Genomic DNA, 12050 nt, shown 5'->3' with positions numbered 1-12050 from the left:
AATTATCCATGCTTATCCATTTATTTTTAGATTTTATAAATAAAATAATATTTATTTATCAATATATGTAATTCTGTTATAATTTATGATAAATACGATTTTTTTTTTACATAAAATACATAAATGATCTATAAAATCACCACTAAATTTTATAATAAATAGACATAACAAATTAAATGTAATCATATTTAAATTATTCATGCTATCTATTATTTCTAGACTTTTTTATATAAATAAAATAATATATTTTTTTATCAATATGTGTAATTTGGGATAACTTATGAAAATACGTAAGGAAAATTTACATGAAATAAGTAATTGTCTATAAAATCACCAATACATCTTATAAATAGACATTAAATAAAAAAATATATAAAAAATTATATAAATGGATAAATATAATAAGTAAAAAATCCATCTATTTCTATATTCTATATTGGGAGAATTATATATCCACATAATAATAATTTGATTACATTAATAATGTTAAAAATTATCAAAATTTATTATTTTTTATCATCATTTAGTCATTAATTTAATGTTTTTAGTAGAAAATACTAAAAGTTATCAAAATTTATTAGTTGTGGCTATCACTTAGTTACTCAAAATTTATTAGTTGTGGCTATCACTTAGCCATCAATTCAATTTCTTTAATCTTTGTTTTAGCAATTCAATAAGGCTGCATTTATTTTTGAGAACAAGATAAAACAAAATAATGAAAATAAGACATAATAAAAAAGAGAGACATGAAATTTAGTATTTTTGTATTTTGTTTGGTAATAAAGTATAACAAATTATAAAAATTTAATTTATTCTTTTTGTAAAAAATTATGAGAAGAAAAATATAATAATAAAAAATATAATTATGAAAAATTAACAAAAATAATAAAAGAAAAAATAAAAAATAAGTTGTGTCCTTTGTTAATGTCTTTAGATATAATATCTCTGTCTATATTTTATCTGTCAAAAATAATTTTGTGTCTTTACGTCACTGTCTCAGTATCCCGTCTTTGAAAACAAATACGGCCTAAAATACTTTATCTCATATTTTTAATTATTGAAAACTAAAGAATGACTAAAAATAATAAATTTTAATAATTTTTTAATATTTTTTATTTAATATAATAATATAAAAATATATTTTGTTATATATTTTTAAAAATTAATAACTAATTAATAATTAAAAATAAAAAATTTTAATAACTTTCTAGCATTTCTTAAAGTAGAAAACTAAGTTAATACTACTATAATCATAATCTGACGTGTATACGGTGAATTTGGTTCACGTGTATTAAAGAAATGAAATTGAAAAGGCATCACCCCATTAAAGCATAGACAAAAACGGGAGAAAAAGAGGAGGGTTGAAATTGCATTAATTGTCTTTTTTGCTTCACTTCTGTCTTCTCTTGATCTCTTCTTTCTTTTCATTTTTTTAATATTATTTTTTGTTTATTTGAACTGTGCCTCTGTCCCGCTCACAAAACCAACGCTCCTCTCTACCTTTATATCAGCATAGATCACTCTCAACTCTCGCATGTATCTATCTATCTATATATATCCGCCATTGAAGGTTATTGCATGAGCTTGCCAAATAGGTACGCTCAGCTGCATTATCTCATAAATACATGTATCTATGTGCATCTATTAGTACGATACATAGTTAATTGATCAGTAAGCTTCAATTTGTGGTCTAATCTAATTTTAGGGTTAGAGTTTGTTTTGGAGCGTTCAGGGAAAGTGTTTTTTCCTTTTTAATTGTTTTGTGTAGATCTGGAGATTGAGCTGCATTACCTTGTATTTAGATAAAATTTGGTGAAAGAAAAATCTGCTTTTGATTTTACGTGAGATTTGCTTTGGGTAAATCAATTTTGGTCAGTGGCAAAGGAGAAAAAGGAAAATTGAGAAAAGGAAGAACAAGGAAGGATAAGACTTTGGGACCATGCCTTACTTTACAATTTTCATTTTTTTTTTCTTTTGGGTTTTGACTTTTGACTATGGTGGGGGTTATGATGTAGCTATCAAGGAGCCAATTCAATTTTTGTTTTTATTGGTTTTAAAAGCTTGTTTAATGGTTCAATCAAGTCAAGAAATCAAAGAAATATTGCAATTACTAAAAATAATTTGTCATGATGTTTTATCACTTGATGGCATAGCGGGAGGGGAGGAGGTTATAATACAAAAGAGTAGCACAATGGTATGACCTCTAATGTTGCATATCTATGTGTTTTGGTAAGATGTTGATGTATGAGTGGGCGGGTGAGTGAGTAATGAATGATATGTTATCACTTAACAAGCATGTTATTCAAGAATTAGGCTTCTTAATGTTTGAAGGGTACCTTAATTTTTGTAATTCATACATTAACTAGACAGAGTAATCATAGTTATATTGGTTCTCTTATTTACCTGCCTACGTATACCGAATACTCTATAAAAGAATACTTAGAATTTGTACATAAAAAGTAGCGAAGAATGTCTTGAAACGAACGATGTAACTATCCCTATACTGACGTTCTAGTTACCAAACTATGATTGAAATATTAGGAGATATTTTTCTTTTGCTGCTACAAGGCTTTATTTCTGTTTGTTTATTTACAATCTTTGGCACTGTTATTTTCTGTTGCTGTTATCTTATGGTAACTTAATTATTGAAAAACAGGTATGAGCAAGATTTTCGTATAAGGCACTTGGGGTTGCTCTTCTTCTAGGCACATAAGAATGAACAAAGCAAATAAAGCAGCCAGTGCCAAAGACGAAGAGCGTCCACATCGAATCACAAGAGCGAGGGCTAAGGTCTTAGGATCAGTTGGAGGGATACCACCCTACTCAAGACCATCATTTAAAAATGAGCAGAAACATGTACTTAGAGGAAGTTTCACAAGAACAGGTTCTGATGAGAACAAAACTTCTGTAGTTGTTGATCCCCTGGATAAGAGAAAACAAGTGCTTAATGATGTAACTAACATCTGTAGTAATGCTTCAACATTTCAGGTATGCATGAAAAAGGCTTCACTGTACCTTCAAATGTAGAATTAGATTTATAAGTCTTTTTTCCTTAAAAAAAATGGAAATGAAACTATATCTGATTCATCGGTCTTTATTTTCCCGCTCATAATTGATTCGTTGAGTTCTACAAAGTTGCGAATTTATGTAAGTATAGGCTTCAATGTCCCTGTAAGTTTCAGTTGGTGATGCATAGTGATAGTTCATTATGAAGGTCATAAGAGTTATATAATTATAAGTATTATCATTAGTAAGATACTAAGATATATTATATTCATAATGTAAATTTTGTAAAATAAAAATGTATTATAAATCTCTTTTTGATACAGTCTGAGTGTAAATGTTTTATATAGACATTCAGTTATGTCTTATTACATCGAAAGAAATATTTGAAAATGCAAATACTTCTAATTCATATATCATTGTCCTGTACTTCCTCACTCATAATCGATTCAAGTATGTTTAATCTTTCTATTCTCAAATGGTGGTGCTGGTTCAATGTCCAATATGTAGGCAAGAAGAGTTAATAAGAAGAAAAACACAAAACTGGCTTCAAATGTCTCGTTTGAAGTTTCAACATCACAAGGGGATGTTAGAGCAAAGTTAACTAAAGAAGTATCCACAATAAGGATGGTAGAATCACATGACACCACTGGTGAACATTGTATGTCCAATAGCATAAGAGAACATGGTATAGCAGACAACGTGCTTTCGGTGCAAGACACTGCGAAATCTGATGGTCCGAGCTCTCCAAATAAAGGTTTTGAAATGATCCCATTTCTAGCTAAATTGATGCATCATACACTAGAAAGATAATATCTTAGTTTATATAGTTTATCAGGACCTTGCACTTAATGTTTCGTAGTCTTGATGGCTGTATCACTGTATTGAAAAGATTTTTTTGATATAATCCCCCCCCCCCCCTCTCTCCGTCAAAGTTGTCTTGTCTCAGAAGGTTGTTGATTATAAAAGATAAACTGTTTTTGAATCCAAAATAAGCTAATCTACCAACACATGGCTGATTGAGTGGTAGGCAAAGCTCGTCCTCTTCCCAGTGGTCTTGAGTTTCCTCAGATGGATTAATCGGATTTTTAGTAACAGGGTCTACATACCGATTGCCTAGAATAGAAAAGAAAAGCTAATCTAAACACACATTTGATTGGATGTTGCAGACATAGATATGATTTGTGAGAAACTAGGAGCATCAGATTGCTTGGCCATTGTGGACATTGATTCCGAGATAAAGGATCCTGAAGTTTGGAGTTCTTATGCACCTGAAATATACAATAATATTCGTGTCACAGAGGTTTGTGATCTTAGTTATATGTAGCGGGTGACAACTGCTATTAGCCTCTGCTAAACAATGTTTTGATGTAAACTTCAATTGCTTCTGCTTTTCTGCTGCCACACTTCAAGGGCATTATAACATTATTATTGTTAGGCTCTCTCAGAGTATAACGTCCCAAATAAGCAAGCCTTCTTGAAACAGCAGAGAGCGTTCTTTTATTTTATGACATAATAATAATATCAACATTGCAGCATGATAGAATTTTTTTTAATTTAATTTAATTTAATTTATTTTTTAATTGCTGTTATTGGTACTGGTATGGAACTTATTAGTCTAAATATTATAATAAAAGAATGATGTAAATACAAATTAGCCTTAGACTAACCATCACATGTTGCTGTGAAATTATTTGATTTTACTTTGATTGACTAACTTCTATTATATTTTTTCAAATCTCATCTCTTTTTACACATTTTTGAACTTATGTTTATTATAACTGTTTAATTTATAATGCTATATAATATAGTATCCTAGTTTCTGCAAAATTTTGGTACTTTCTACTTGTATTGGTGCCCAATCTAAGCAAGGCAAGCCTTGGAACAACGATTGAGTTGGTTCTTAGGTCAAGAGTCAAGCCAGGGGATTAGCCACTAATGCATTTGTCAGGTTAAGCTGACATTAGTGCCACCTTTTCCCAAACCTTGCTTTGATGTAGGATGTGTGTCCCAAGCTGCCCTTTTGAATAGTGTACCCATGCTTATGCAGCATGGGAAATTAATTATAAAAATGCCAAGAAAACAGAATGATACTAAGGTTTATTACAAAAAAGATTTGGCAATAAACTTTTGTTAAATGTATATCCAGCTCTCAAGAAGACCAATATCGAATTACATGGGAGAGTTGCAGCAAGATATCAGTCCTACCATGAGGGGAATTTTGATTGATTGGCTTGTGGAGGTTAGTTTTATGACCTTGGCACATTATCTACATTTCTGTTATAAGTCCCTTTTTTTTGGCTAAAGGGTTTGCTTTATCATGTTTCAGGTTACCGAGGAATATAACTTGGTTCCAGACACACTTTACCTTACAGTAAACCTCATTGATAGGTATCTCTCAGCAAAATTGATGCAGAAACAAAGACTCCAGTTGCTTGGTGTTACTTGCATGCTCATTGCATCGTAAGTGCGAATTCCACAGGCTCATAAATGGGCACTTCTTAATCTCTAAAGGATAGATATTTTTGTATGGTTTTTGTTTTCACTTTTAGTGGTTTATGTTTTTAAGATTTCATGGTGGACAAAGTGAAAATAGAAAATGAAATTCTATTGTTTTCACTTCTTTTCTTTATGAAAATATGAAATGGCATTGAAAATGATAACAGAAACCAAGTCATTCTGACTTTTAAGATGATAAAGGCGTAAAAGTATAAAACTGATAATGACTAGTATAGCGATTATGAATTAATAATAATTATTTTTTCAGTCACTCAAATATTCTGGTTATGATTTGTTGGTAATTTTATAGATTTCTCAAATATAACTTTTTCATTATACTCTCTCTTCTCTGTGACATTGTTAGTTTTACTCTAGTAACTCCTGGTGCAATTTGTTGATAGTCATTAAATGATAATATAAGATATCATTTCTATTCTTCCTATAATATTAGGAAATTCTAAAATGTCTTACTTTTTTTTTCTTAACTTCTTTTGGATTTAAGAAAGTATGAAGAGATTTGTGCTCCTAGAGTGGAGGAATTTTGCTTCATCACAGATAACACTTACACAAAAGAAGAGGTATTGCATATTTTGTAGTAGGGCTTGAATTTGAACGTTTTTTATAAACTATAAAGCATAATCTAATAAGTGCCATTTTCACAGGTATTGAAAATGGAGAGTGAAGTTCTAAACATTTTGCATTTTCATTTATCTGTTCCAACAACCAAAACATTTCTGAGGTATATTATATGTACTACATATATATACATCCACCTTTTATTGGAAAATGCCATAAAGTTAAAGCTCCACTGAAGTACTGATCTATGATGATCTTTCTTTGGCTTTCAGGAGATTCATCCAAGCAGCACAATCTTCATACAAGGTATGATACTTGTTATCCACCAATTTAACATAAGATGATTCTAGCTTTAACTATGATGTAAATTTCTATTGTTTGAATTCAATTTTCAATTAGGTTCTTATAAATTTCTAATGTATGGAACATGTTAAAATGTTTTAAGTAGGGATTTGATTGAAAATAAGATCAAATCATAAGCACTTATAGACAAATTAAACCATGATTCTAAAAGCAAAACCATCAATCTCTTCGCAGGTTCCTCACATCGAATTGGAATTCCTGGCAAATTATTTAGCAGAGCTTACCCTTGTTGAGTACAGTTTCTTGCAGTTTCTACCTTCCCTTATAGCTGCATCTGCTGTGTTCCTTGCAAGATGGACTTTAAACCAATCAGAACATCCATGGGTATGAACCGCTTTTTTTTGTGACTATTTAAATCCAAGATGATGCACCTCAATGTTTCAAAGGATTTTCTAACTAATATCCACATTTTATATTAAAAAAATTATTTCTTACACTACGAAATAGGATACAAAGACAATTTTTGTGTCTCTGTCTTCATTGTCTCTTTTGGTTTGTATTTTTTGCCTCTCTAATCAAACATTACATAGGTTTTATAACTTTCATGGTATCTAATTTATTGGAAACCTATGATGCACTGACTAGGACATGAGACACGACATGACACGGGACACGTGGACACACAAATTTTAAAATTTTACAAGACACGGGAACATGACATATATATAAAATATAAAGTATTTTTTAGATAAATTACAATGATATTTTGATATTTTATTGATATTAAAATATAAAATATTTTTTTAACTGTTTTTAATGTTTTCTTTTAATTATATAAAGTATTTAAAATATATTTTGTTTTAATAAATTATAATATATATTATTTCTAAACTTATTTCAAGAATACATGTTAAGAATAAGGCTGGACACACTGACACGTGATAGTATTTAGGTATATCAAAACGTGTATGAGAAGAAATTTTTATTTTTATTAAGACAAGGCTAGACACAGCAGACACACGTGTCAGACAAGTGTCAATGAATGTCATGTTCAAAATATGTTCGATACGCGGACACTGCAACTCAGCCAAGTGTCCGTGCTTCATAGTTGAAAACTATATTCTTGTTTATTCAGTTCCGGCTTAATATATTTTTATATTTAATCAGTTTTCCAAGAGAATTAGTTAGTTAAAACCATGTTTTAATTATGCAGAATCTAACTCTGGAGTACTATACAAACTACAAAGCCTCAGAGCTTGAAACTGTTGTTCTTGCACTTGTAGATTTGCAGCTCAACACCAAAGCCAGTTCCTTGAATGCTATACGTGAAAAGTATAAACAACATAAGGTAAGAATTTTCCGCACTATATATATAGGGATTGGGAAGATTTTTGTGCAAAATTTTGGTGTTTACTATCTTCACTAATAAAAGTAATATCCTAAATTAGTTTTCAAAGGAATATTTTATCGGATATTTTAATTTTTATTAAATTTTAATTATTAAATTAGTCTTTGAATTTCTCCAGGTTATATTGCTTACTACCTGAATGGACTAATTTGAGAATTTAAAAATTTTTAAGGACTTTTATTAAATAACGTAAAAAGTTATAAAAAAAATTATATAAAGATTTGTATAAAATCTTTAGCAAAATTTAACACGTAAATGATCTGTCTAACAAAATATTAAAATAAAAAATTGAGGCTAATTTTCGTAATTAAAATTTGTTTGGTATGGAAGTGTTCGACTAAATATTCTATATGAACTAATTTGGGTATTCCTATTTAATAATTAAATTGGTGAATTAATCGACATATAAATGCTTATAATATTAGAAGGGTTTAAGTTTCAATTTAGTGTAATTATTATTATTATATACTAATGAGGAAGCATTTCTCTTCCTCCACATTAATATATCACCGCAAAATAGTTAAAGAGAAAAAAGATATAATGTTAAAAAAATAAATAAATAATTGTCAAACAATAGAGTAAAAATTTTGTATTCTATAAAGAATGATATAATCTCCAGTATATTCATTATATAAAATAAGTCAAATTTATTAAAATTAAATCTATGAGATTGCTTTATTATAAAATACGAGATTAAAATTATGTGATTGCTTTATTATAAAAATTAAGTTTTTATTATATATTGTAAAAATAATTAAAAATGAACTAACGATGTAACAAAAATTTGGTTATATATATTTTTGACAAAGCACTTAGATGATACAATGAAAATAAAGTTACATGCCTTTTTGTAGTGGGTCTTGGAATTAAAATATATAATAAATATCTTTCATGTATAAATACTTTGATGTTGGCAATAGACAAGTAAAGGAGTTGATCCGGTGATTAGCTCAATATAGTAGAATACCTTGAAATCGAAACATGGTTTAATTTATATAGTCAACCACTCAACCCAACTTAATAACAACAAAATCTTATGAATTAGTTGTATGAATTAAATAACATTATTGCATTTTGTCATGTATTATATTTGCATTAAGACTGTTTATATTTAGTTCTCTTTTGATTATCTCATTGCAAAATCTTCTAATTTTTCTTTCTATCCTTAGCCATTGTTTTTTTTTCCGATTTAATTACTCTGTTGGTCCTTATGATTTCACCAATTTGCAATTAGATTCTTATACTTTTTTTTTCCTTTTAATTACTACATGTTTTTTGATAGAAATATTTTGATAATTTTAACGTTTTTGATATGAAAAGGACCTAATTACTAAATTAAAAGCAATGTAAGAATCCAATTGAATATATATATATATATATATATAAAGACCTACTTATAAATTTAATAAAATTACATATACCAAACCTTTTTCTTCCCTTACATACGACCTAAAACAAGATTTTACTGTCTTTTCAACAGTGAACATCACTCCAATTCTCACTCTAACCAACTTAGGATAAGATCCTTTTTGTTTTTCTCCTTCTCTCTTTCCCTATATATCACGAGACATTATAATATTTATTTGTATGTTCTCTAAAAATGTTAATGAGAACATCACTTGAAAATGAACTTTGCTTCTTGTGACAGTTCAATTGTGTGGCAACACTGTCTCCAAATCCAAAACCAGTGCAATCGCTCTTCCAAGTTTCAAGTGTAAATTAATGCAACTCAAAAGTCTAAAAGCATGACTTCGGAATTTCTGGTACAGTACAACGATGTTATCATCAGTTGTGAGTGACATATGTTACCAATTGATCTTTGTAATTTCTAATTACTGCTGTTTGTAACATATAAGGTGGTCTCAAAATTCTGGCAAATTCCAGATTTCAGTGTAACATTAAAATTGTTACATTATATGATGTTATACGGTTAAAAGCAATGAGTTGAGGTACTAACATCAAAGTAGATATTTCGTGGAGGTTGTACCATTGTGGCTGTTTCAAGATTTTTTCCTGTATTGAAACATTTGTTTGTATTATCAAATTGTCAAAAAGGTAAAAAAAAAATGCACAGTTTATATTTATGTTTCTTTTAGTCTGTTACAACATGCAACAATTGATAGAAGGAAAGATGTTTCTTAAATTATTATTTTCATGTTGACATCTATTATACCACTTTTAAATTTTGGTGTAGTCCTCATTTAGGTAAAACATTTTTTGAAAAATTTTAAAAAAATTTTTAATGTTTTAATTAAGTTTATTCATAATTTTCAAATATATTTTAGAGTATAATTTTCATGTGAAGCATCAAAATAAACTTTTAAAAGTTTAAAAATAAACATACTTTACTTTATTACTTAAGCATGAATTTTTTTTAAAAAAATGTTTATTTTATAGGAAAATAATGCAAACTAAAATCACCTACTATATACTATATAGGTGTATATAAATACATATATAGTTTAATTTATTTTTAATATATATTTTATAATTTAATACATATTTTATTTTAGTGATTAATTTTAATGTATACTTAATATGATTGATACCTATATCTATATAACCTTGCGTTCTTCTTCACATTTAATTTGTTGTTACCTTTATCTCAACCTTTTTTTTTCCTTTTCCCCCTTTTTCTCGCTTTTGTTTGGGGTCTAACACCAAAAATGATATTTTATATAACAAGATTAAATTCATATTTAATTAGAAAATCCACTTGACCATATCACATAACAAGTATTTTTACCCTAATAAAAATCAATTGTCGATCTACATGATCAAATGCATTTTTTAATTAAAATAATTCACTCCCTACAAAAAATTATTTATAAATAATAAATTTGTTTGAGGATTGTTGAGTAATTTTTGTGGGCTAATTTTTGTTAATATTGATCAAAGATGTGTATTACACCAAGTTATTTGACCATTTTGATTATTAACCCTTTTAATAGACCAATAGGAGCACATTACGAAATTAACAAAGACAAAATTTGACCTCAAAACAAACAGGACAATCATGATGCATTGCCTTCTCCACACAAGTGTGACTATTTTTCAGCAGAGTTGAGTGGCAACAACCTTGGAAGAAAAGAAGTGTTGTTAGAATGATAGTTGGAAAAGAAGCTTACGGGTCAAAAATTAAGACAACAGTGTTGCTACTTTAAAGGAAAGCATGAAAATGTAAAACGATTGACTTACCACACTTGTCGCAGTGGAAGCAATTTTCAGATCCTCCAGTTCTGTATTGAAACATTTCAGAATCATTCAATAACTAACAAAAATAAAGCTTTATCCTAATCTATGTTAATAGTTTGATCTTCTCTTATCATTAACAAGACTTACCTCTTGTTCAGTCCCACAAAGTGAACATATCACCTGGAAAACAATCCAAAAATATTCAATCGAATTGATTAACATGTGAAATAACAAAAGGGAGAAGGAGCACAAAATTTTGGTGATACTCAAATTATCGGTGTTCAAATTAATAAGCATACCTATTTAACTTAATGACGGGGAATGTCATGTCTAAGTTTCGGAACAATCCTGATATCATCCTGCGGAGAAACATAGATGGTAAAATAAGTTCCAATTAAAGAGAAAAAAATGGATTGCCACAACATAAGAATTAAAAATAATGATTTGAAAGTCCTAGGTATTGCAATCTGCTACTAAAAGGAAATTGACTGTTTCTCAAAAATTGTAGTTTGAGTCAATTGATATTCACCTCAACACTTTCTCCACAAATACACTTCTCAAATTAGTCTAACGAACACCACTTAAATTTTTCAGATACAAGAGGGCTAACTTGAGGAACAGGAAAGAAATATAAATGTCTCAGAATTAAAACTTGAAAAAAAGGAAGATGAACTGACCTTTGCCTCATTATGACAATGGCATCAGTAGAAAATCTCGTTTCATGTTCTTTTGATTGAATCAATTCTTCTCCATACATGCACTCTGCATTGACGATAGATTGTACTCTTTTTTCTTAAATTATACTCTATATTTTAAGTTACTGCACTCAAACTGCGAAAATTTAGATCTTTCATGACAAGATATTCAATCAATTATATATAAAAGTACCATATATTTTAAATTGTACAGAAATACTAGATACTTGATATTAACACAATCTACTATATAATAAGTATGGTGTATTTTAGACCACGCATACTGATAGAAAAATTCAGAATGTAACACACACAGAACCGACTGTACACATAAAGAAACAGATATATCTTTGCATCTGACACTGACACGT

General features: G+C 28.7%; 1 protein-coding gene and 1 long non-coding RNA gene across 4 annotated transcripts; one reads left to right on the top strand and one right to left on the bottom strand.

The window, feature by feature from the left end:
* Positions 1 to 1341: 1341 nt before the first annotated feature.
* On the top strand, positions 1342 to 9673 carry LOC130944010 (cyclin-A2-1-like). Of its 2 annotated transcripts, none has more exons than XM_057872128.1 (12): positions 1342 to 1595; positions 2657 to 2988; positions 3514 to 3760; positions 4173 to 4306; positions 5153 to 5245; positions 5333 to 5466; positions 6005 to 6080; positions 6165 to 6241; positions 6351 to 6384; positions 6616 to 6765; positions 7665 to 7729; positions 9438 to 9673. In XM_057872128.1, exons 2-11 carry the CDS (start codon positions 2716 to 2718, stop codon positions 7695 to 7697), a joined length of 1251 nt encoding a protein of 416 aa, XP_057728111.1. In that variant the 5' UTR covers positions 1342 to 1595; positions 2657 to 2715; the 3' UTR covers positions 7698 to 7729; positions 9438 to 9673. The 2 variants fall into 2 exon arrangements, with proteins under 2 accessions (XP_057728111.1, XP_057728110.1); XM_057872127.1 differs by having other exon boundaries at positions 7595 to 7729.
* LOC130944012 (uncharacterized) lies at positions 9614 to 12050 on the bottom strand. Of its 2 annotated transcripts, XR_009071950.1 has the most exons (6): positions 11662 to 12050; positions 11284 to 11343; positions 11132 to 11164; positions 10988 to 11028; positions 10785 to 10867; positions 9614 to 9802 (listed from the first exon to the last, which is right to left on the bottom strand). It is a non-coding gene; the product is annotated as an uncharacterized LOC130944012 (long non-coding RNA). The 2 variants fall into 2 exon arrangements; XR_009071949.1 differs by lacking the exon at positions 9614 to 9802 and having other exon boundaries at positions 10314 to 10867; positions 11662 to 12043.

Source organism: Arachis stenosperma, chromosome 8 (genome assembly GCF_014773155.1).
Source record: "Arachis stenosperma cultivar V10309 chromosome 8, arast.V10309.gnm1.PFL2, whole genome shotgun sequence".
In the NCBI taxonomy this organism is placed as follows: Eukaryota; Viridiplantae; Streptophyta; class Magnoliopsida; order Fabales; family Fabaceae; genus Arachis; species Arachis stenosperma.
The sequence above is the reverse complement of the archived record's forward strand: the minus strand, read 5'-3'. Positions and strand labels throughout refer to the sequence as shown.

What these genes read in the sequence shown, in the direction of transcription:
- LOC130944010 (XM_057872127.1), top strand. Translation starts at nt 2,716, where the DNA reads ATGAACAAAGCAAATAAAGCAGCCAGTGCCAAAGACGAAGAGCGTCCA. An exon ending in ACTTGCATGCTCATTGCATC is followed by an intron (nt 5,467 to 6,004) that starts GTAAGTGCGAAT and finishes TTTGGATTTAAG; the next exon opens with AAAGTATGAAGAGATTTGTG. An exon ending in ACAACCAAAACATTTCTGAG is followed by an intron (nt 6,242 to 6,350) that starts GTATATTATATG and finishes TTTGGCTTTCAG; the next exon opens with GAGATTCATCCAAGCAGCAC.